Source organism: Thamnophis sirtalis, unplaced genomic scaffold (genome assembly GCF_051295495.1).
Source record: "Thamnophis sirtalis isolate CommonGarterSnake01/CBP01778 unplaced genomic scaffold, rThaSir2_p1.2 scaffold_2, whole genome shotgun sequence".
In the NCBI taxonomy this organism is placed as follows: Eukaryota; Metazoa; Chordata; class Lepidosauria; order Squamata; family Natricidae; genus Thamnophis; species Thamnophis sirtalis.
The window spans coordinates 154,261,901-154,287,317 of NW_028261382.1; the positions used below are offsets into that span (position 1 = coordinate 154,261,901).

Sequence of the window (25,417 nt, forward strand, 5' to 3'; positions counted from 1 at the left end):
TTGTAATTGTTCATTGTGAGTTTTGTATTAACTAAAAGCAGGAACAATAAAAAGAATTATATAGCAGCATATTCTCTTTTTAAATTCATTTATATACTAATCATTTTATATACTATATCACCAATATAGAGGCCAAATCAATACAGTTAATTACAAAGCCTATTGTGTTAATTTTTGCCGAATATGAGATTAGATCTATGATTCTAGAAATCTCAGAATCTCAGGATTTGTACAATAAGATTAAAATAATGGTGTGTGTGTGTGTGCGTGTGTGCGCGTGTGTGTGTGTGTGTGCGCAGGTTTTGGTGTATTCGGATTTTTTCCCGTGTAACATTAAGAGTATCTTGGTGACGTTTTGACGAGGTCCCACTCGTCATCCTCAGGCTGGTGTCTTCGGCCTCGTGCCTGTGCGAGCAAAGCGTGATTGGAGCTGCCGTCCCTCTATAAATACTGGTGGGGGTATGTGGAGTGCTGGCTCTGTTGCTGCAAGCAGATTGGTTGGCTGTGTTATAACATCTTGATTAGTTGATGTTTGCAGATTAGTCAGCTGTTTCGTAACATCCTGTGTGGCTGAGGTACTGGCTGTGTGCCTATTCTTTTGTGTTGTAACGACCTGGGTAATGGGCTGTGTGATGACCTCCTGAGCTCTATTGTAGTGATACCCTAAGTCCTGTGCTGCAACCTCCTGGGGGGGTTGGCTGCGTTGTAACATCCTGAGCCTTTGTGTTTTAACCTCCTGAGTTCTGTGATGTAATATCCTGAGCAGATGGCTGAAGTGTAACATCCCAAGCTTTAGTTTGTCTCTGAGTTTGCGGTCTGGCCATTTGTTCTGTGACGTCTGGTAGGCGGGAGGTATCAGACATCTGGAAACTAGCCCTAGTCAACAAACGAGTTCCAGCCACGCAAACCAACACCGGACCCAGAACAACACAGGACGCAACTACCAATCACCCTCACCAGACTCAAACCAAAACCCATCGCATAGACCAAATGTAACCACATCCAGAAGCCAAACCACGGTGGCATCACCAACTGCTGCACCCCCCCCTCCGAGCCCCACACAAAGCAAACTGACACACACCATGAACACATGGCCAGACTGCAAACTTGGAGCCAAACCAAAGCCCAGGATGTTACACTTTAGCCATATATGGAATGAATATATATATAAATTAAATCAGCCTTTTTGCAAACTGCAGTCCTCTAACTGTTAGCACCATGATTCCAAGTTTACTCTAAAAGAATTCTGAGGGTACTAAATATGGGAAGCCTAGTTACCATAATACAAGTAATGAACAAACTATACATTTAAAAAATAGGGAGTAATTTGTTTGTAGGATGTAACAATTTTTTATCCACTTCATCAATTTGATTTCATAAACAGTTAAACATCCATGAGCTCATAGAAGAAAATAAGGAAAATCTATAAAATAGGTAGTTGTTTCATTTAGGAATTTATTTCTTTCATATAGAATTCTATTTATGTTAATTAATTTGCAATTTTAGGTAGAACACCTTGATCCCATGCTAGAATTCACCTTTCACACTGAACAAAAAGGTGACGAAGAGAGGGAAGAAGAGGAGGAAGAAGATACTGTTTTTGCAATGACAAATTACTCCCATCATTCCACAGTAGAAAGAACCAGCCATGGACCACAACTACAGACAGCAGAGATGTTGCAGCTACAAAAGCAGGTATCAAGGCAAATGTACAGGTGCTTATTCTGTCATGAGAGTTATCTTGAGTGATTTTGTTGTTTTATCCATTCTGTCTATTCTACAAAGTAGTGCTGAGAAAGGTATCTCATTGAATGGTGGTATTCAGAATGTACATGTTTATTTCTCCTAAACATTTTCATAGCAATTTACTTCTCAATCACTATTGTAAGAGTTAATTCATTCTAATCTTTTTCTCACAAATGTATTGAGAGAGTTTCCAATTTGGGACATGACCTACATACAGATACAGTGTTTAGACATCAAAATATACCAAGAGATTAATTAGCAATATCCTTTACAAATACTATCACTGACTTGCAGTTCAATCCAGTTTCTATAAAACTATTGGCAATTTAGCCCAGAAGTCCCCAACCGCCCAGCCCATGGACTGGGACTGGTCCATGATCCATTAGGAACTGGGCTGTAGATGAGACAGGAGAGCCCACGAAGCTTTGTGCATGTGTGGGATTAGGTTGTACACTGAAACCATTCCCGCCCCCCATGCTTCTGCCAATGCCATTCTGTGGGGCCAAAAAGGTTGATTTAGTTAATATATTTTGATCTAAAGTATGATAACTACTAGTTATGTACAGGAAAATAGTATCATTCAATAAAACTTTATTAAAGCAATGAATAATATAAATAATAAAATATAAGAATTCATTAATCAATAATAAAAGTAACCAACTATGTGTGCATATCCTAAAGTTTAAAAGTCCAAAACTAATCTAAATGCAAAGCTTTTAAAAATCTATTTAAATAAATCATGCTCTCTGTTCTAGTGGAGTCAATAAATAGCAAGACATTTCATAGTCTTGGGGTTAAAACTGAAAAAGCTTTCTGTTCCATCAGTGCTGATTCTAGTAATAGTTACAAGTAAAAAGCTATATAATTAAATTGATATGTGTACAGTAATTATGTTTTTTATGAAAATTGACATAGATAGTTAGAAAAAACTGGTAAAAGCTGATATGAATATAAATATTTCAGTTTGTTTATGGGCAATAGCATTTAATTTTTCCAGACAACTAATATAAATAGGTTTAAACTATTATAAAAGAACATTTGAATTTACAAAATATTAATAAAAATGACATTCCACATTTTTAACTTTGGATGATATCTGCATACTTCCTTGAGATAATAGTTTAAATTGTTCTGCGATAAATAGTATACTACCAAAACAAGAATATATTTTACAATGACAGATGGCTCTATGAAATTCTTGTTTAGTCCTTCACAAAGGAACTTTGCATTTGTTCTGTGCAAAAACAAAAATATCTACTTGCAAGGAGTTTTTTTTCTATATGTATGAAGGATTCACAATCCTTGCCATGGCATTCACTTTCCACCAAAAGACATTTGTAATTAAAAAGTATATCAAAACCAGTCTAGTATTTCACATTTAGACACTATACCTCTGCCTCCTGGCCCTTGGATTACAAATTCTATCAGGTGAAGTAGCATGTAGATTCAACATACTGCATTTGTCTTTAATTGTGATATGTTTAGTACTGTGATTTCATCATCACTCTTGAAAAATGTGTATGTTTATTATTTGATGGGCTGATATTCTTAGTATATCCCACATATTCAGCCTCTCTTCTTGTCCATCTTTAAAATTATTTAAGAAATCTGGGGTGAGGGGAGGCCCTTGTGCAAGTACACACCTAGTTTTTTTAGAAAATCTACTGGTGGTTTTTGATGTGCTTATCTACTTTACCTAACCATCCAGCACACGCCAGACATCATTTTCTCATAACTACAGACACTTTTTGCTCAACTACTGCCAGTCCTCTAGCTTCAATTTCCATCAGAATTACACTGGAGCCTGAGCTATCACAATTTAAAACAGTATTCAAAATATTTGTCTCTTTTGTTGGTTTAAGTAGAAATGTATGCACATTTAAATACAGGTTTTGGTGATCTTTTTAAATGTTTATAACCCATTCAGATTACCGAGCCTCTATATTTTAGTTGTGATTTTAAAGTATGTTCTACTGAGATATTGTATTGATTTCTAATGTTATACTTTGTATTGCTTTTGGTGATAGAAACATGAAGAATAAAACTAGTACTGTTTGAGAATGAGGCAAAAAAAAAAGAGTTACTTTAACAACTGATTGCCTCAACATTTCAAATACAAGTAATCCTCAAGGAACAACAGGCCATTTAACAACTGTTCAAAACAACGACTGACACCCCAAAACTATAAATGATCCCCTTTCAAAGCTATGACAGATGCAGCACTCCTGCCTTCATTCATACTTATGATAGACTGTCATCCCCTGTCTGTCTCCTTCCCCCCAGCTCTTAGGCTTACTCCCCATGCCTCCTGGGAGAAAGAACGTTGGTCTTACCTGAACGTGTCTTTTCAGTGGAGTAGAGGGCGGGGTCACGCATGGGTTTAACATAGCCTGATTGGTCCATTAGACTGAGAGAAAACTCCTTAGTCTTCTGCCTTTCCCATTGGCTCCCAGTTTCCTCGATGGCGAAAAGAGTCCGTGTCTGCAAACAAAAGTCACAAGAGACCCCGGGAAAGACCTCCCGGCCCTCCCCCAGTCCCTGTCTAACCAACTAGGGCGGGATGTGACCCGTCTCTCTACTCCACTGAAAAGACACGTTCAGGTAAGACCAATGTTCTTTTTGCAGTGGAGTCGAGGGAGGGGTCACGCATGGGACATACCTAAGCTACGTCCCAGGGAGGGAAGACTGGGGCCCCGGGGAAGGAACCGTTGCCACCTGTTGTAGGACACTTCTACCGAATGACGCTTCAGCCAAAGTGTAGACATCTAGACAGTAGTGTCTTATGAATGGAGTCAGGGAAGCCCAACTGGCCGCTCGACATATGTCTCAAATGGAGCCCTCGTAGCCCAGGCCGTGGTAGTGGCGGCACTGCGTGTGGAATGGGCAGTAATGCCCGCAGGGGGAACCTGACCAGCTGCCTCATAGGCCGTCACAATGGTTTGTCTCAGCCATCTCCTGATGGTGGAGGAAGAGACCCTGGCCCCTAGGGACCCTGGCTGAAAAAAATGAACAGGGCCTCTGACCTATGGACCCCTGTCATTCGTCTTAGATCCGGAGCACCCGGCGAACATCCAGCCTGTCCCAGAGTCGCTCGCGTTCGTGAGACAGATCCAGGCAAAAATTTGGTAAGACAATCTCCTGCGCCCTGTGGAAAGGTGTATTCACCTTCAGGAGGAAGGTGGGGTTTAAACAGAGGACCACCCTGTCCTGATGGAACAGACAAAGGTTATTTTGGGAAGAGAGGGTGCCCAGCTCTGAGATAAGTCTGGCAGAGGTGACAGCCACCAGAAATACCACCTTAAGGGTGACCAGACGCATGTGAACCGTCCTGAGAGGCTCAAACGGTTCCCCAGTCAAAGCCCTGAGGACCAGCGAAAGGTCCCAGGTCGGGAATCTATGGATCGGGGGTGGACAAAGATTAGCAGCCCACTTCAGAAAATGCTTTATGAGGGACCCATGGGAAAGAGTATGATCCCTCCCCCCCAGTACTGTGGCCAAAGCGGCCACTTGCCTATGTAAAGTGTTTTGGGACAGGCCGTCCTCGAAACCTTTTCGCAAAAATTCCAGGACATCAGACACCGAAGCCCTGGAAGGCTCGAGACTGCGGTTAGTGCACCATCTGACAAACGCCCCCCAGGTGGAGTTATATATTCTGGTGGTGGAGGCTGCCTAGAGGCTTTGATGGTGGCTATGACCCCTGCGGATAGATTAGCACACCTCAGGAGGTGCTGCTCAAGTGCCAGGCAGTCAAGTGGAGCCACTGGGGCTCTGGATGTACCAGGACCCCCTGACACAAGGCGATTTCTTCCCGAGGTATCCTCCATGGGGGGGGGGGACACTGACAACTGGACCAGGTCCGCGAACCAAGGCCTCCTGGGCCAGTATGGAGCGAGAAGGATGATCTGAGCCCCTTTCCTGGCTATCTTCCTGACTGTCCCGGGAATGAAGGGAATGGGAGGGAAGGCATAAAGCAGGCCCAATGGCCAGCTGCTCCTGAGGGCATCCGTGCCCTCTGCTTCTCGGGACCAGAACCGTGAGAAAAAGCATGGCAGTTGAATCCACCACTGGGGTGCCGAACTTCTGGCAGACCTTCTTGAAAAGCTTGGGGAGGAGCTGCCACTCACCATTGTCCAGAGTCGCCCGGCTCAGCCAGTCTGCCTGGTGATTCATCTCCCTGGAGATGTGCTCTGCCACTAGCGATGCTAGATGTCGCTCTGCCCATGAACCCAGTCTCAGGGCCTCCTGCCACAGGGCCCGGGAATGCGCCCCCCCCAGAAGCAGGGGGTTCACATGTGCCTTCGTGGCTACGTTGTCCATCAGAAGCAGGACATGTTGACCTTGGAGGTGATGTTTGAAGTGTCAGAGGGCTAGCCGCGCCACCTTCAGCTCCAGCCAGTTTATAGTGTGGCGGAGATCCGCGGCAGTCCACCGGTCCTGGGCCATATTGGAGTCCATTACCACTCCCCAGCTGAAAAGGCTTGCATCGGTTGTCACTGTCACTCTGTCCAGTTCCCAGAACGAGCCCCTCCGTTGTACTGCTGGGGACAACCAACACAGGAGAGAGGACCAGACCTCTGGTGGTAATCACAAGGTCCTGGTGGAATTGCTCAAACGCCTCTTGGCCCATTGGAGAGGTTGTAGGTGCAGTCTGGCCCAAGGAACTATCGCTTTACAGGATACCATCTTGCTAAGTAGTTGAGACAAGGTCAGGATGGAAACGGACCACCTTCTGCGGACAAAGGCTACTAGTTGGCGAAGACTGGCCAGGCGTTCTGGGGAGAGCTGCACTATCCCTGTTTCTGAATTTATGACTGTCCCCAAGTGGAGAATCTGAGTGGACGGGGACAGGTGGCTTTTTGGAAAAATTATGGAGAACCTCAGGGACTGGAGGCATTGGATGGTGAACCAGAGACTGGACCTTGCCTGATGAAGAGAACCTGCCTGGACTAACATGTTGTCTAGGTAGCATTAGAGTCTCACCAGGATCGAGCACAGGTGAGCCGCCAATGCCGCCTGGACCTTCGTGAAGGTGCGGGTGGCTGATGCCAGACCGAACAGGAGGGCCCGGTATGGGAAGTGGCATTCTCTGTGGAGAACCACAGGTATTTCCGGTGTGCCTGAAGGATTGGGATGTGTAGATATGCCTCTGTCAGATCCACAGAGGCCAGAAAATTCCCCCACCTGATGCTCTGGAGGATGGACTTCAGGGATGACATTTTGAAACATCTGTAGATCAGGTACTGGTTCAGAAGTTTGAGATCCAGAATGGCTCTCCAACTCCCCGAGCACTTGGGGACCATGAACAGGTTTGAATAATGACCTTGCCCACGTTCCGAGGACGAAACCTCCTCCACCGCCCTGATCTCCAGGAGGTGACTTACTGCGAGATCCATCAGGCAGCGGCGTTCTGGACTCCTAGATGGAGGGAAGGTCCTGAAGAGTCTTGGAGGGGTGTCTGTGGAGACTCTGTCCCACTGGTCCGCATAGAGTGCGAGACGGCCACCTATCGGGGGACTCGGGTTCGAGTCACTTCCCCCGGGGAAGGGGCTGCTGCCCCCCCCGAAAGGGCCATTTAGACTGTGGTTGGAACCTGCTATGGTCTTGGTAGGAGGACTGCGGGAACTGTCTGTCCTGCCTGAAGGGCTTATACTGGGATTGGTTGTCGTGATCTGGGTCCTGAACGAAGATCTGCGGTGGGGGGGGGGGCAGGCATCTGGTTTCTTGGCCGTAGAAGGTAGCACCTTCTTTTTATCTTTGTTTTCTACCAAGATGGAATCCAGAGCCTCCCCAAAGAGATTTGGGCCTGTGTATGGAGCTGCGGCCAGGTTCCATTTTGCCTTGTTGTCCATCTGCCAACTTCATAGCCACAGCAGATGGCAGAAAGTGACAGATGTTGCAAGGGCACTGGAAGCGAACCTGACCGCATCTAGAATCGCATCCGCTGAATATTGTGAGGCCGCCATTATCTTTGTGATGTCCTGATGGAGGCGCTCGTCCTGGATCGGGACACGCTCCTGGAGCTGGCACAGCCACATCACAGTTGTACGGTTAAAATAGGACGCTGTGGCTGCTGACTTGATCACCCAGGCAGAGGCAGTAAAGTTTTTTCAGAGGGTGAGTTCTGCCCATTTATCTTCGGATTTCATCTTGTCTGCTGCGCCCCCTGACACGACTGGGGAAGAGGAGACAAGGGCTGCTATCGGGGTGTCGATAGTGGGAAGCTGGAGAGCATGGGCGAAAACCTGCTCTACGTTATAGGCGCGACGGTCGTGGCTGCCTGGTGTGGAAAAATTAGATGACCGAGACCACTGATTTTTAACCACCTCTAGGAAGAGGGGAGGTGCAGGAATCTCTTCCTTATTGGTAGCGGTGTTGGAGAACATCGCCATGTCAGGGTCCCTAGGGGGAGGGACTGTGGGATCCCTGGTCCCTATCTTTGTGGTCTTGCATGCCCTGTGGAGTAAGGTTTTGAATATGGCAGGCGGAAGGGGGTTAGAGGAGGATGGGGAGTCTGGGGGAGCGTTGTCTTCATCCTCCAAAAACCCCATGTCATTACAATTATCCTCGCCTCAGGTAGACCCCTCGCTGACTAGGGAGGGAGAAGGATCCCTAGGTCGAGTCTTATGGCCGGAATAGGATCTGCCATGGTGGGATGACCTATCCCTCTGAGAAATGCCATGTGAGATGGCAGCAGAGATCAATCTTTTGATACTCTCTGGAAGGCATATTAGGTCTTCCATGTCCTCGTGATAAGGATCTGGGTCTTGTTGTTGAGCCCTAGGGTGGAAACAACTGGATGAGCCCTTCAGAGGATCCTCTGGCTCCTGCCCCAGTGGCAGGGGAGACCCTAGCATAGAAGAAGGGGATCCCGCCCTCCTGGAGCTGATGTATGACCTGGATGGGGACCCAGATGGGGAAGAGGGGCTGAACCCTTCGAGAGGAGGGTGAGTGGTGTGGAGTAGACCCCAAGGGAGACCTGGACCTGGATCTGGGCCTAGTCAATTAGGCCTGCTTCTCCGCCCTTGCTGTTGTCCTTTCTAGTGCCTTTTGGCGTCTCAGTTCATCCTTTTCAGCTGCTTGAGAGGGCCTCTGATTAGATGAAGGTTTAACTGCAGTAGACCTGGCCCTGGGTTGGTCTGGGAGGTCTTTCTCGCCCGTAGGTGGCAGGGTGGCCTCGGACATAAGGGCTCAGCCCTGGCCGCTATTTTGAGGCACTCATGCGTCCTGTAGAAGTTGCTCCCAAATGCCTGGTTTACAGAGTATGCTCGGAAGGGGCTTGCCAGCCGGCCAAGCCTCAAAATTGTCCTTGGAAGGGAGGACCGAGCGAGCTGTATGGCCTGTGGGGCCTAGCTGTTACGCAGGAGAAAAGCGGCTATGCGAGCGCCTGGGCCTCTCCACGTGGTGGCTCGCAAAATGGCCGCCAGAGCTCCGACTTCCGAAAACGCTCCCAGCGGTCGCGGCTGCTTCAAAGTGGCGCTGGAGCCTGCCTCGCATCCCCTTGGCTTTGTTTAGTCATCAGGGAGAGCTTAAAGCGCGGGAGAAGCCTGGGCAGCCTTAGCGAGGCTCGAGGTGTTCACTGGCATCCCGAGGAGACCGTGTCTGCGCGCGCAATGCGCTCGGCGTCTCCTCGGCTTCTCGGCACTTGAAAATACCTTCGGCATGCTGCTAGCGGCAAAGGCGGCTCTGAGGCTGCTGTGGAAGCCCGTCACCCCCGTCTGGCCCGGGGATCGGTACGGAGCACCTGGCCCACGGAGGGGAGAGTCAGACAATGCCCTACAGGCCTTCCCCACTGTTTTGGGACACAGAATTGTCCGTTTTGGGCACAGCCATGTTTTTTTAGAATTTGGAAAGGCCAATAGATCAAATTAGAATGTAATAAATATAATCCTATCAATAATTAAAGGTTTCCTACCTAGAGAGCCAATTTTGTACAGTACTAGGACCCAGAAAGACTGAGAGGAAACTGGGAGCCAATGGGAAAGGCAGAAGGCTAAGAAGTTTTCTCTCAGTCTAATGGACCAATCAGGCTGTGTTAAACCCATGCGTGACCCCTCCCTCGACTCCACTGAAAAGCTACTATTTTCAGCACCCCTAAAATGAAGGCTGTTTTCTGAGCTTTCTGTGCCTGTCTTCTGGTCCTGATCAGCTGAAAAGCAGAGAAGCTATAAAACTCTCCTCCCTCTCTAGGCTTTGGACCTTACATAAAAGGCAGCTTCAGGATGAGTTTCCCAAAACCTTTCCCCAGCTTAATCTTCTCCCTCCCCCCCCCCCAAGTCATATTTCTTCAATAAAAAACCAAAAAGCTGACTTGTAAATCTTCCCTCTCCCACCCCCCTCGCCCCAGTTAGGTGTTAAAATTAAACTTTCCGTCTGCCCTCCAACCAATATCTCTTTTTAAAAACCTTACCATGACTCCAGGCTGAAGAGTAAAGGAACAAACTAGAAAGGGGGGAAAATATTTCTGCAGCTTTTTTCTTCTGAAGTAAAGTCATCTCTAAAAGTTGTTTAGCTGTCCGCCTTACTGCCCTTTCTGGTGTGTGTGTGTGTGTGTGTGTGTGTGTGTGTGTGTGTGTGTGTGTGTATATATATATATATATATATATATATATATATATATATATATATATATATATATATATATATATATATATATATATATATATATATATATATATATATATATATATATATATATATATATATATATATAGTTGTTCGGGTTTTCTCCCGCGTAGAATTGGAGATGTCTTGGCGACGTTTCGACGAAGTCTCATTCGTCATCTTCAGGCTGCTTCAGACTACTTCAGGTTTGGTGTTTCCACTTCGTCGAAACGTTGCCAAGACATCTCCAATTCTACGCGGGAGAAAACCCGAACAACTAGAGACCTACATACTAACACCCGCGAAAACCTCAGAAAACATATATACATACACACACACACACACACACACACACACACACACACACACACACACACTTTTTAAATAATTGATTGTTCTAAAAAGTTCAATCATGTTGTTAAAAACTTACTATTAATTGGGAGAAGTGCCAAACCTTTTGTGGACTTGCTGAATATTCCTCCCCACCCCCCACCCCAGATTATCTTCTTTTTTGAAGCCCATAACTATATTAGGGAAGATAAAAGCTTTGATTCCCATATCCCAAAGGTGCTTTTTTAAGAGGCTTCTTGGATGAGAAGTGATATGCCTTCAAAAAACCAAACAAACCGGAAAGTCCAGTTGCCTCTTCAAAAATCATCATAGACGTTTTGATCCCATAGTTTGTAAAGTTGTGGTTGAATGACAATATTTCAGAACTGCAGACAGTTTTGCTTTTTTCAGGCAAAGGATAATAGCCGACTCTTGCATGCCCTGAAAATGTTGTTGGATAACTTCCAATCAGAACTCCAAGATGATGAGCAAGAGCGTCATGATTTGCAACAGCAATATGCCACTGACAAAGCTGCATGGGAAATGGAATGGGCTACACTGAACTGTCAGCTGGAGCAGGTATGTTTTTTTTCCATAATTTGAGTCAAAGGGCATGATACTGTAAGTGAGATAAGCTCCTTGCAAAGATATGTTCAGGGTTCGATTATTTCATCAACAGTTTGAAAACATAAAAGCCAGTTTGGTCTAGTGGTTCAGGCTAGAAACCCGGAAACCTTGATTTCTACTCCTCCCATAGGCATGAAGTCTAGCTGAGTGATTTTGGGCCAGTCACTTTCTCTCATCCCTAGGAAGGACCCTTTGGCAAACTGCTTCCAAAAATCTTGCCCAGAAAGCTTCCAGGATTTGTCCAGGCAGTCACTAGAGTCAAAAACTGGTGTGAAAGCACAAAATCAAACATTAATTCATGGTACAAGTTCTACTCCTAGGGATATGGGATGTTATTGTATGTTTTCTCTGTAGGGTCTCTGTTGCTTTAGAATGAGCACACTTTTGGCGGTTCTCCTGGACTGGCATCGTGCCTCTTGTGAGCCTGTGCTATCATTGGCATTGAAAACTCAGATTGTTTTTTCCCCACATAGCTCATATAGCATAATCTCAGTTTTCCCATTTGTGATGTTGAACCTTAACAGATTTGGGAAGTGAGACAATTTGGCAAAAGTTACTTACTAACAGAACCAACATCTCTGCTACTTTTGTTTTTTATACGAATAGCTGCTAAACTTCATTAGTGACCCAAAATGTTTGCCTCAGGCTTTAGACGATGCTTTGCAGTTAATAGCTGCTCTTAAAAACCCTTTATCACACTATACAAATTGCATGTTATGAAGATAGGAATGGGGTGCTTGTGGGAGGTGAAGATCTTGTTTCCTTTTTGATTGGCTGTATAGTCTGCTGACTCATCTTGGATTCTCACAAAGGCTGAAGTCAAGGCAGTTGAGAAGTAGCTCTGAGTATTTGGAAAATGATGACATTGGCTGTGTGGAAATGTCCTAATGTAGAAATTCCTCTGGGAATATTAGAAATTGTGAGAGTGTACCAAATCTAAACAATTCAAATTGTGGGTTTCAGTCAAGAAATAATACATTTCTATTTTTGAAAATAGTATTTACAACTTATAAAATGAAGAGACTATGACATAGAACTATTTTTTCTATTTTCTTACTGAGCTGCAGCATCACCTATGGTTATAATAGCCATATTCTTTTTATATTCTTCATTTATAATTATGTATATTATTTATTTAACATGTTCTTACATTATATAAATATACTTACATATTATATTATTTTTCATAATATGCTATAGCCAGCAGTGAAGAAGATTGGTACTGGAAATAGGTTTACATTTGAACTCCCTTTGTACTATAAAGCATCAGAGGTAATATACATTCTGAGCCATGAATCATAAACTTCAGTGAGATTTTTAAATTGAATTGCAATCTTAAGCTACAAATGATATAAACATTGTTCCCATTTTACAGTTGTTCTTTCAAATCAAAACGTCAAAGCTTATGTTGAATTTGGTAGCAAATCCTGTTAATTTGTATGAAAAACTATTGTGCCATTGGAAAGTTTTGTTTTAATTTACAGCTGGAAGGGAAGACTGAAAAAGCACAGAGTCAGACTGGCGTTGATGCCACAACAGCTTTCAAAAGGGAGAGAGAGGAACACAAGAACCTCTTAGCAGAGAGTCATCGATTAGTAATGGACTTGCAATGGCAAATTCAGCACAATGAAAAAAACTGGAAAAGAGAAAAAATAGAGCTTTTAGAAAGACTTGACAAAGACCGGCGAGAGTGGGAGAGGCAAAAAAAGGATCTGCTCAGGAAGGTAGAACAGGTAAGATGATATTCTGATTAAAACATCTCCGGGTCTCTGTTCCAAAGGAGTATTAGATTTATGCCTTCAATAAAATCTGTTAATCAGAAAAGAAGCTACCAGATTCCTTTTAGTTTGTTGCCATCATAGACTAAGATGACTCCCTTCCTATAAAGTTTACAACCAAATCAAAAGCACCCTTACTAGTACCTTGGAAATTTGCTAAATACTACAATTCCTTTCTTATTTCATTTCTGTCAAAAATACTGTTTTGTTTCTCAGGCAAAAAAACAACAACTTTACTGTTGAAAACCAAAACCCAAAGTGATCGTTTTTAATGAGTTTCTCATCACAAGTAAAACAGGAAAATATTTGTAAACTCCAGCATAGCTACTTAACAGGTGGTCAGCTATAGGAGGATATACAAGTCTGTTTTAAAGTTTCTATGGTTCTGTATATGGAACCAGGAGAATTGGGATTTTGCAATCATGACAGTCTTTTGCAACAAAAGCAGCAACCTCTTCTACCCTGTTAAAAACCAACCAGTGGCATGAATGTTCATGAACTAGCCCAGGGGTCAGCAACCCACGGCTCTGGAGCCACATGTGGCTCTTTCATCCCTCTGCTGTGGCTCCCTGTCACTGGTTGGCTCCACAATTGATAGGACTTTAGATTAGGACAGGTAGAGGAAAAAAGGATGCCACGCTAGGAGGAGACACTATGGTGGTGGAACTGACTTCTGGTCAGCAGAGGAAAAAGGACGCCGCGCTAGGAGGAGACCAGTGACGTGCGGTGAGGTTTATGGCTGGTGAGGCAAGCGGGCAAAAGCCACTCTATGGCGGACACGGCGGCAGGGCTTTAAAGTCCCTGAAGTCAGAAGTCAGCACTCGTCTTCCGGACACCTGGAACCAGGCCCACCCGGGCCATGGGTGTTTGGAGGGAGAAGGCGGGATTGGAGATGTGGGAGGTGGAAGAGCCGGCAAGGGTCTCCGGCACAGTCGAGCGAGCAACGGGCCCTTCCAAAAAGCACTAGGAGAACCCAGGGCTGGTGCTTTGTTATATTAAACAAATAAAAGTGGCAGCAAATAAAAGCACCCTCTACAGGAGGAGGCGGGAGAACAACGTGCCTCATCTATATCAGGAATTTTTCGGCTTTTAACCCTTGCTTAACTCTGCTCGAGTGATAATAAAACACCAGACTAGATGAGGCACGTCATTCTCCTGCCGCCTCCTGTAGAGGGTGCTTTTTTAGAGGCTTTTTTAAACAGTTAAGCACTAAGCAGAGTCATCCACGGTGACTCTGGCAGCAACTAGCTCAGCCTGACCTCAGCTCTTGCCTTTTTCCTTTTACATTTTTTTTCTTTTCATGATGACAGTGGTGAGGCTCTGCCTCCCCTGCCTCCCCTGACTGCATGTCCCTGCCAAAATGTAATAATACTTTGCTTATCTTCCAATAACATGTGAGAAAACTATAAAGAAAATTGGACTATGGATGGATCAGTTACAGAATAGCGATTAGAAATCTGGAATTTTCCTCATATATTAACAATGAAACAACATTTGTAGGACTAGATGGTCATTCGTGAATTCAGTGTGTTTGAAACATTTGAAACATTTCAAAATAAAATGGAGGCAGCATGAGGTAGTGATTAAGATGTTGGTCCAGGATAGCCATTCACTCTCGGACCACTCTACCTAACATAACCGTAAGCATAAGAATCAAATGAAGGAAGATCCTTGAAGGAAGGCTGGATATAGCAAATCTAACAGATAACAACTTAACAACAACATTAGTTGACTAATCATGGCTGCTATTGGTACTTATTTATTTTGTTGAGGTTTTTTTGTTTTAATGTTTTTTAAATTGTTTTTTTTAAATAATTTTTGTAAACCTCGCAGAGTTCACTTGGTGGTTATAGAAATTTAATAACTAAATAACTAAATAAATGTATAATCCTCAGTCATTTTATTCTGACAAATTAAGTCAGGTGATTGAAAAGAGAAACATTTCTAAAAATACAAAGCGTGGCTCATTTGTGGTTTTAGTAGTTTTAGCTTATATATTGTTGACCTACATTTTAAAGGAATTATTTTTAAGGACTATTCCCTTTCTTTCAAATTTACGGTTATAGTGTCTCCTGAGGCATATCAAATCTAATTTTATCCAGCCTGTGGCTGCAAGATATTACATGTTTCGCAGATCGTTTTTATTATTCTCCAATTATTTTATTTATTTATTTATTTGTAAAATTTATATGCTGCCCAATCCCGAAGGACTCCTGGCGGCTTACAAAAAAGGGGAAAAAACGGTTTAAAATCGCAACACCACATACATTCATTCTAATCGGGGCTGGACCTCAACAGTGAAGTCAACAGCCCCAAGCCTGCCGGAACAGCCAGGTTTTTACAGCTTTCCTGAAGGCCATGAGAGTGGGTATGGTCCAGATCTCTGGGGGTAGCTGATTCCAAAGAGTCGGAGCAGCCACAGAGAAGGCTCTCCTCCGGGGGCCCGCCAGCCGACAATTCTGAAAAGGTGCTTTTTATTATTCCAGGTTGTTACATATAAACATAAAACTCAATGCCAAATAATAAATGCCTAGATTGGTTTTAAATTCAGTGTATTCAATTCAGACTCGTCAGCTCTCAGACTCGCCCTATGTCAGTATACATAACAATCAATACTTTTGCTGGGATTAATTTTTCCGCCCGAACTGTGATAGGAGTGCCTGCAAGGAGGAATTCATGGTTTACCACATTAATTTTACCCCCTCCAATTTTTATCCTAAAGCAACTATAGGAAAGTGGTGTTTTAATGTAATAATAGTAGTGCAATTCTTTCCAGCATTTATTCAGATACTTTAACGTAGACACTGAACCTCTATGTTTATTTAGGCTGAGTACAATAATTAAGCTTCATATAAATAATGCTAACATTAAAAAAGATAAAAGTATCCTGAAATACTGAGGAAGGCTTTGCATACTTTCTCTCTTAAGAACTCTTAAGTCTCTGTATTAATGTTTTGTCCGTTATTAATCTCTTTCTCAGCCTTCAAAAGTAAATCCACCAAGGGGGGACAGCATCCTTTATGATTCAAAAGAAACTGCCTTTCATCCATTTTCACACCAAGGGAGCCATCATGTGCCTCATCCATTGGGGTCAAGGTCCTGTTCTGATTCAGAAACCACACAATTTGAAGATCGGTCGCTGTGCAAATTGAAGGAAAGTGACAGATGCACTGCCACAGAAAACTTATTTCTAGATACCTTGTCCCTTGATTCGCCAGATGATTCTGATGAACCACAATCTCAGAAAGGGGAACGGGAGAAGTTGTTAACTTGTGTAAATGAGGTAATGTGGCTTGAATTTATGCTATCAATTATATGATAATTAATACTGCTATTATGTCAAATATTTTAATCAAATGCCTATAGTTTATAATCCAGTGGCAACTTCATCCTGAACTTTATTTTTACTACCTACTACGAACTGAAATCAAATATCAAGAGTATTTAAAGTATAAGCCTTATACAAAAACAAAGCAGTAACATAGTCAAATAATATTTCTAAAGTACAGTAGTGAAGCTGTGCAAATAATGGGAAATTAACTTAATGTTAAACATAGCATTACACCTTCTTACATTGCTCTCTAGGTAGCCTGTTCTTGTGGATAACCTTAATGCATGTTAATGCTTGAATATTTATTTTATTTATTTGGGTATTTGCATCCTTAGGCAAAAAACGTAAATCAAAGTGAAAAGGTTTCCCAAATAGTGTGTACATATAGACATACACAAACACATATGTACACACACAAAAACAAATGTTCACACGTGAAAAGTTTCCTGAACCATTTTAAGGCAAATCTCAGCATACCAAGATAAGTTAGGGAAAAGGGATTCTAATTTGGAGAAAATTAGAGGGATCTTTCTTTAGAGGAGTTTGCAATTCTATGGCAAATATAAGACCTTCCATTGACTTAAGAAACTTACCTATCAAAGTATCAGAACAAGATGTTCTTGGCAATGTAGCAAAGTTCTCTATGGGGAACAATGACTGGTGAAGTTTTGAATTTCATTGGCAGAAAAAAAATTCTATAGGACAGTGGTGGCTAACCTTTTCGATGCTGAGTGCTGAAAGCATGTGCACATGCACACACCCATAATGCGATGCATGCGCCTCTACAAGCAGGCATATGTGACCCTCCACATGTGCCCCACGTATGCGAGCGTAACTCCCACATGTGTGCCTCACCCCCACGCATGCACAGCATAGATCTGAAAACCAGCAGGCATGCACGCATGAGCGGCAGAGCTGAGCTGGAGCAATGGCTCGTGTGCATGCAGAGAAGGCTCTGCATGCCACCTGTGGCACACATGCCATAGGTTTGCCATCACAGCTATAGGAGATACTCATGCTAGATTTTTGTGGATGGCAACTTTTGGAGGAGAAATATTCTAACAGATGTTAACATAATTTAAAATTTTGCCCAAAAACTTAATTGAAGGCCTAGGCAATTGCTATTTTGCGTTTGGTGTGATCGGCAGGAGTCCATGCTGGCAATGTGTGTAAGTTTCAAATCTAATTATATATCTACCATTATTTGCTACCATTTGCTATCATATTCTCAAGGTTCCAAAACAAATAGTACTTACTTGGTAGGAAATTCCAGCAATAGCCATACACAGTGTGATACCTGAAACTGAACAATAAAGCTCCCAGTCTAAACTTCCTGGTAGAAAGGTGCTTTTATTGGGTGCTACCCTGGCTAAAGTGAATATAGAGAAGCTGACTTTGTTTTTGAACTAAACAACCTTTTTGTCACAAATGGAGCTATTCTTCCATTGACCTTCTGTGTGCTCTTACAGATCTTTTTGGACTGTGTTCTATAAGCCAGTGCACCTTATTGGTTTAGTCCAGTAGTCTTCAACGAGGTCTCCAAGACTCTCAGTGGGTCAACAAAGATAAATAAATGAGTATTTATTGATAGATATAACATACACACTTTGGGGTCCTCAGTCGTTTTTAAAAATACAAGAGTCCTGAGACTAAAATGTGTGAGAACTATCAGGCTAGTCTTTTTGTCCACTGACAAAAAAAGGTCATGTTCTGCTTTACAGACTTGGGCAGTTTATAATTCCATTTGGTTCATTAGGCTTCAGAACAAAAGTGGAATCTGAAAGGATACTGGGAAACTTGATTAATTATAATCAAAAAAGGCATTGCTGACTTGGTCATACCTCCATCCATATTAGAGTTGTCAGTCAGATAGACTTCATTTGGAATCTAGTCATGCCATTCAGTAAACTTTTCAAGAGTGCTTTTAACCCAGACTTAAAATTAAATATCCAAGAATTATTTTGATATATTATATTGGTGGGATTCAAAAATGTTTACTACCGGTTCTATGGGCATGGCTTGGTGGGCGTGGCAAGGGAAGGACACTGTAAAATTTCCATTCCCTCCCCACTCCAGGGGAAGGTTAATGCAAAATCCCATTCCCTCCCGATCAGCTGGGACTTAGGAGGCAGGGAATAGTTGGGGGCAGGGCCAGTCAGGGGTGGTATTTATCGGTTCTCCAAACTACTCAAAGTTTCCGCTACCGGTTCTTCAGAACTGGTCAGAACCTGCTGAATACCACCTCTGCTTTCAGTGTAGAATTGGTTTGCTGAAAGAAAAGGGTTCTGGGCCTTTTTTAATTTAGGAAGTAGTATCCATAGAGAAAGTATTATTGGCACTCATAATATTTCTATGGTAGTGTATTATTGAGTTTACTTCAAAACAAAAAATAGAAAAAAGATGCTACTCTTACGTCATACATTTTTTTAAAAAGAGGCATTATGCTATTAATACTAATAAAGCTCCAAATGTGTTTAGATGGAGTTTTTTTTTTCAAACTTTGAGGTGCCATGATCCCTTAAAATAATGAATCCTTTTGCATCCTGCCCCCTCCCTGATGATATTGAATTAAAGAATTACAAATTCTGTAATTGTCTAGAACTTCTTACACTGTACTATGTGAACTATCAGGATACCAAAATCCTCTCAGAAGCTATTATGTAGAAAGTATTTTGACACATTATTCAAAGGATTTTCATATATCCCAACAATTAAGTATACTAATGCAAACATAGTCACTGATGCATATACGTATATGCAAGATCCAAAATTAACTCTTAATTTTCTTTCAGGAAGAAGAAATGCACAAGGGAAATCTACAAAGGTGAGTAAAGACAAAAGAACGAAATTAGAAATGAACTTTGTAATATATTAACACATTTACCTACATTTGCAGTGAGTTCAGATGCATTTGAAAATTATTAGAATCTTTCCTTGACAGTTGTTTGGTAGCTGTGTTTTTTTGTTATGCAGAAGCATTCAGTGCTTAAAATGAAATCCATAGTTTAAAATAGGAATGAACCAGTATCTTTTAAAGGAATTTCATATGATTTCCTTCCTTTCTTTAGGGCAATGTCAGTTTCCTCCATGTCAGAGTTCAAGCGTTTGATGGACATTTCTCCCTTTCTTCCTGAAAAGACTATACCATCCTCTAACACCAAAGAAGATACAACACCTCCATTATCTCCTGATGATTTAAAATACATAGAGGAATTTAACAAAAATTGGGATTACAACACTACTGGAAGCCAGAGTGGAACTTTAGAAAGGCCTTCAGATGCATGGGCAGAAAGGACGGAGATGGGAAAGGCAGGAAATAATTCTGTTCCAGATCCATTCCAGCCATCTTCATGGTATCTTACCACAAGTATTACTATGACAACTAACACCATGACGAGTCCTGAACACTGCCAGAAACAGTCACCAAGAAGTCACATTGATACAGAAAAAATAGGAGTTAGAGTCTTCCACAGTCCGCCATTGGTTCGCAGGTTTGATAACTCACTTGTCCCTGGTAGTGAAGGGAAAAATCAGCCTGAGACAGACTTCTTGTTTCCTGTGACCAAAGCAAAAGGAAATGTGGGTGAGATCAAAAGTGCTTCATCAGAAGTGTTTGGGAGATGGTCCTGTGACCTCTCCAAACATCATAATGATTTCCTAGAAACTGGCCTTCATCCAATTGAACGTCCAATCTGTACTACAGTGCGTTTTGCCTCATCCTTGCACAATCTGGAACTGTCCAAAAACATGAGCGATGATATGAAAGAGGTAGCTTTTTCTGTCAGAAATGCAATACATACGAGCTCAACAGATCTTCAATTCAGAGACACAGCTTGCCAAACTAATGGAATGAGAACAATGGGGACTCAGACTACTCAAACTATCAATGTGGGCTTACAGACAGATACTTTGCGCACACTCACTAGCAGTCCACATAGATGTCTGACACCAAAGGGGGGCTCTACACCTATTTCATCACCAACCAGAAGTTTAAGAAGCAGGCAAATGGCTGCTGCTATTGAAAAGGTCCAGGGCAAATACGAACGAACATGTTGCTCTCCAAAATATGGCTCCCCAAAATTACAGAAAAAAGTTTGTTCCAAAACAGATCAGCCAATTAGCCGGACATTACCAAGCACACCTCAGAAAGGATTTAGTGAATCTGCTTGGGCCAGATCTACTACTACAAGAGAGAGTCCAGTTCACACTACAATAAATGATGGCCTCTCTAGTCTATTCAATATCATTGACCATACCCCTATCACTTATGATACTTTCCAAAGATGCTCCAGGTCCAGCAGCCGGTCAAGATCAGCAGAACCCAGGCCAGAACTTGGATCTATGCAAGATATGTGCACAGATATGCGGGGCAGGTCACCCAGTCCTCTCCGTTTGGGTACAGACCCACAAAAAGACGAAACAGGTGAAATTACAAATATCAGGCAAGATTTATCTGCTCCGCCAGGATACATGTTAACAGAAAATGCTGCCAGAATCCTGAACAAGAAATTTATAGAGAATGCCTTAGCTTCACATACCCCTCCAAGTCTTAGCAATGAAAACCATCACACAAAAGAAGTAGTCACAGTTGAACCAGGATCCATTGAGGTAATAACTTTTATCCTTATAATAGTAAAACAAATTAGAAATGTCCATGTAGTTTTTTAAGTGTTGCTTAATACTTACATTGTTTTGACTCAAAAAGAGATTGATTGCTATTATATACGTTGTGAATTTTTGAAGAACTTGATAACATCATTATTTTCCAAATGGATTTTTGGAGACATAGTTGTTTCTGTATAATAAACCGCAGGGCACTTGAAGTTGGATTTCTAAAATGAACATAATTCTGTGGAAAAAGAATATTCTGTCTCTTTTGAAATATTTGCTTTTTTTGAATATTACCAGAGCTTCATGTAGGTCCTAATGATACACAAAATAACTGTTACTGAACTGTTACTAAAGGTTAGTGCCTGTTTCATTTATTTAATAAAAAAGGAATTCAACAATATGACAAAATAATTATTCCTTGATTTAATCAATTCAATTACAGAGAACTAGGGTATTTATTATTATTATTATTATTATTAGTTCATTGAACAGTCATGACAATTTATGTACATAAATAATATATTTCATTTTTATTATTGAAATAATGAAATTCTCACCATATGGATTGAAACCATGCTTTGCTCAAAATAAATTTTGGACAACTTTTGCTATCTGGTGGTGTTTTTCATTAGACTCCTACATAAAGCTCTGAGAACAATCAATTGCAAAGATACATTAAAAAATTAGCAAATTAGAAAAAGATATGAATACTTTTTCACAAGACTACATATCCTTGCCATGGTTCTCCTATCTGGAAGGTAGCAAATATATCAATATATATTGCCACTATTGTAATTCCAAACTTCAAATATGTTTTGCATTTTTGGTATGGTAAGGTTAGAATTCGGTTACAATAACTGAATAATTGAAGGGTGCATATCAATATCAATTACTTTCTATACAGCTTAAACACTTACCGTAATTCTTGCAGCGTTTCCTAATACCTAATACCCTTTACATGCTTTGTATTTTAATTCCCTAGTACCCCATTTTTTATTATTATTAACACTCATGAGTAGGAGATGGCAAATAGAGTGAGGAGAAATGAGAAGATTATGGGAAGTGAACGTTTTTTAGATATCACACTGTGCTCCCATTTTACACCATCCTAAGATAACTTAGCTGCAAGGAATGACTGCCTAGAATATACATTGATTAAGCAGAATTGAATATGAGGTTACAATAAGCTATCATATTGAAAATAAATATGACCCTTTGAACTGTTCATACTACATATTTTCTAATTTAGTTTCCAAACTAGCACAGAATTCAAAGAGTAATACACTGAAACTGATATAGGTAATATAGATAAATGTGGAGAAAGGAAGTGCAAATGAAGTCTTCTAGGTCATATAGTTGAGAGGCACTCAATAGAATTAGCATATTCTAGCAGAGTAAAATGTCCTTTTCCAAATAAAAATGTTCAGATTTAGGGATGGAAGAAGAGGAGCTACACTGCAGTATATAGCCATGATGGCAAATCTATGGCACGTGTACCACAGGTGACATGCAGAGCCCTCTCTGTGGGCACGCCAGCCATCACCCCAGCGCAGCTCCACCTCCCACCAGCTAGCTGGTTTTGGGGCCTCCGCCATGCATGCATGGAGGATGGGATGCATGTGGGGATGTGTGTGCACATGCACAAAGTGCATGCGCGGGGGGAACTTGCATTGCATTTTGGGACCTTGTGCAGCACCCCCATGCCTCGTTTTGGCTTCCAGGTTGGTGCTGAAGGCCTTCCATGTCCAAAACGGGGCACGAGGGGTGCGCATGGACCCCCTGCATCCCATTTTGTGCCAGGAAAGCCTCCTACACCAAACTGGAAGCCACAAATGGGCAGGGGCTGGGGCACATGCACGGGGGCACAGAAGGATTGCATGTGCAAGCACAGAAGGTTGTGCAGGCATGCGTGGGGGCATGCATATTGCATTATGGGTGTGTGCACGTGTTTTTGGCACGCAACAACAAAAAGGTTAGCCATCACTGGTATATAGGATACATGGCTCTGAATGAAATTTCATTATAATAGCTAAATTCAGTTTAGTATGTTTATTTTTGAAGTGCATAAAGCTAGTCAACCTTTAATGGACAGTAATAGAAAATATCTCTAATTTGCACTGATAGATTAATGTATATTTAATAGCAATAGCATTTAGACATATACTGCTTCGTAGTACTTTACAGCCCTCTCTAAGCAGTTTACAGAGTCAGCTTATTGCCTCCAACAATCTGGGTCCTCATTTTACCAACCTTGGAAGGATCGAAGGCTGAGTCAATCTTGAGCCTGTCAGGCTCAAACTCCTGACAGTGGGCACAGTCAGCCTGCGATACTACATTCTAACCATTGCATCACCACAGCTCTAATGGTGGGTTAGAAGTATTTAATGTTTCTATTCATTAAATATTGACTACCTTTATCAAATTCAAAAATAAATCCTTATAAAAAACATTTACTTTAAATGTTTATATTCACAAACATTTATCAAATTGTCATAAATAATGGAGAAAGCACAGCTGATTATTTTTAATACAGTGATTCCTGTTATAATGGTTTTTTACTGGACTTTTTTAAGATGAGAACAGCTTCACGTGAATTGATTTATAATGCAATTCTATGGATGTTTTCTTAGAAGAATTACTGGATTCAATTTGTCTTTCTCTCATGTGTATATTGTTTTTTCTATGTGTACTATGCTTTTTTATTTATATACTGCATTTCTGTTTGTTCCAACACTTCTAACTTACAACAATAAAGTTGTACAAAACATAACAAAATTAATGTAACTAAAAAGAATATTAAAATTAAGCATTAATATTATGAACAATTGAAAGCTTGGCTGTTCATGCCATTTGTCTAAATTCTAAAATATGTGAGCCAAATAAATATATTCTCTTTTTGGAGAATATATTCATGAATCAGTGAATCACACAGGATTCCCATGTATTCAATAACGGAGTTTCAAAAAAGACTCTGCTGCCGATTGGAGAGGCGATTGACAAAAGGAGACATGGTACAACAGAAAACCAGGTTTTAAATTTTGGCTTTAGAAGCCTATACCAGCACCTTAAAATGTACCTATCAGGAAATTGATAACTAGTGCAAATTTCTTTTAGAAGAGTCATCATTGACCTCTGTATCTTGTAGCAGCTTGAAGCCTGGCAGCCAATACATTTTGCACCAGTTGCGATTTCTAAACATTTCTCAAGGTTTAGCTCAGTGGTGGGTTTCAAAAAATTTTAGAACATCTTCTGTAGGTGTGGCCTGCTTTGTAGGAGAGGCTTGCCAGCCATGTGACCGAGTGGGAATGGCTTGCCAGCCATGTGACCGAGTGGAAGTGGCTTGGCAGTCGTGTGACTGTGTGGGTGTGGCCAACTTGTAAAATGTGGTGAAACTCACAACAGCGCTCTTGCTTAGCAACCAAAATGTTGGCTCAGGAACTCTGGCATTGAAGCATGCAAGTCTTAAAGCTGTCAAGTTACAAGACCCTTGCACCCCTAACCCTTTAAAAAAAAACCAGGGGTGTTCAAACTTGACAGCTTTAATATTTGTGGACTTCAACTCCCAGAATTCTTCCTCCAGTCTTGTTGGCTCAGGAACTCTGGCATTGAAGCATGCAAGTCTTAAGGTTGTCAAGTTACAAGACCCTTGCACCTCTAACCCTTTAGAAAAAAACCCCAAGGGTGTTTAAACTTGACAGCTTTAAGACTTGTGGACTTCCCAGAATTCCTCCTCTCGCTCTTCATCTTGATGATGTGCGGACGGGCGGGGGGAGGGAGCTGAAACCGGTTCTAAACGGCACTGTAGATTTGTGGAACCTCTTCTATAGAACTGGCAGGAACCCATCCCTGATTTAACCCCATTTAAAGCACATTTTAATAGTCAATACAAGTTGTGATCAGATGTAGATAACAATAATTGAACAGACGGGTTAATAGTTGTATTTCAATTGCAACTGTGTAAATGTGTTCCTGATCACAGCCATCAAATGTAAATCCAGTGATAATTGTATATCAAGAAGCCCTCCCAAACTCTGAATGTGTTCAGGGCAAATCCATTCAGAACAGGACTACCTTCAATGTATTAGATTGACTAACTGCAAGAATTGTATTAATTAAGTCTATTTACAAATCTTGTTTAGGCCAATGTCCTATTGATTTCATTCTTTGTTCCCATGTACTGCTGTTTTAGTAACTTAAATTTTCTAAAAATGTAAATTTTTAAATGCAAGCTTTGAAAAATACAGCATCAGAATAAAGATTCTCAAAAAGTGCTGTATGATTAAGCTTATAATAAGAAATCCACTTACTGCAAAAGTTTTTACAGCTGTGGCTTCCATTCAGGATTTCTAGGCTGCAATCTGAACTGGCATTCTGTGTGAAGTAAAACCATGCT

At 41.7% G+C, this 25,417-nt stretch overlaps 1 protein-coding gene across 6 annotated transcripts in view; it reads left to right on the forward strand.

Annotated features, from left to right (window-relative positions):
- The window catches only part of MTCL1 (microtubule crosslinking factor 1), a 103,770-nt gene that overhangs the window by 68,062 nt on the left and 10,291 nt on the right, over positions 1 to 25,417 (forward strand). For all 6 annotated transcript variants that reach the window (XM_087707275.1, XM_087707279.1, XM_087707276.1 and 3 more), the window contains 6 exons: positions 1,507 to 1,695; positions 11,089 to 11,256; positions 12,789 to 13,037; positions 16,063 to 16,365; positions 19,206 to 19,237; positions 19,482 to 21,021. In XM_087707275.1, the coding sequence (XP_087563401.1) occupies positions 1,507 to 1,695; positions 11,089 to 11,256; positions 12,789 to 13,037; positions 16,063 to 16,365; positions 19,206 to 19,237; positions 19,482 to 21,021 (2,481 nt within the window). The remainder of the gene's footprint in view (positions 1 to 1,506; positions 1,696 to 11,088; positions 11,257 to 12,788; positions 13,038 to 16,062; positions 16,366 to 19,205; positions 19,238 to 19,481; positions 21,022 to 25,417) is intronic.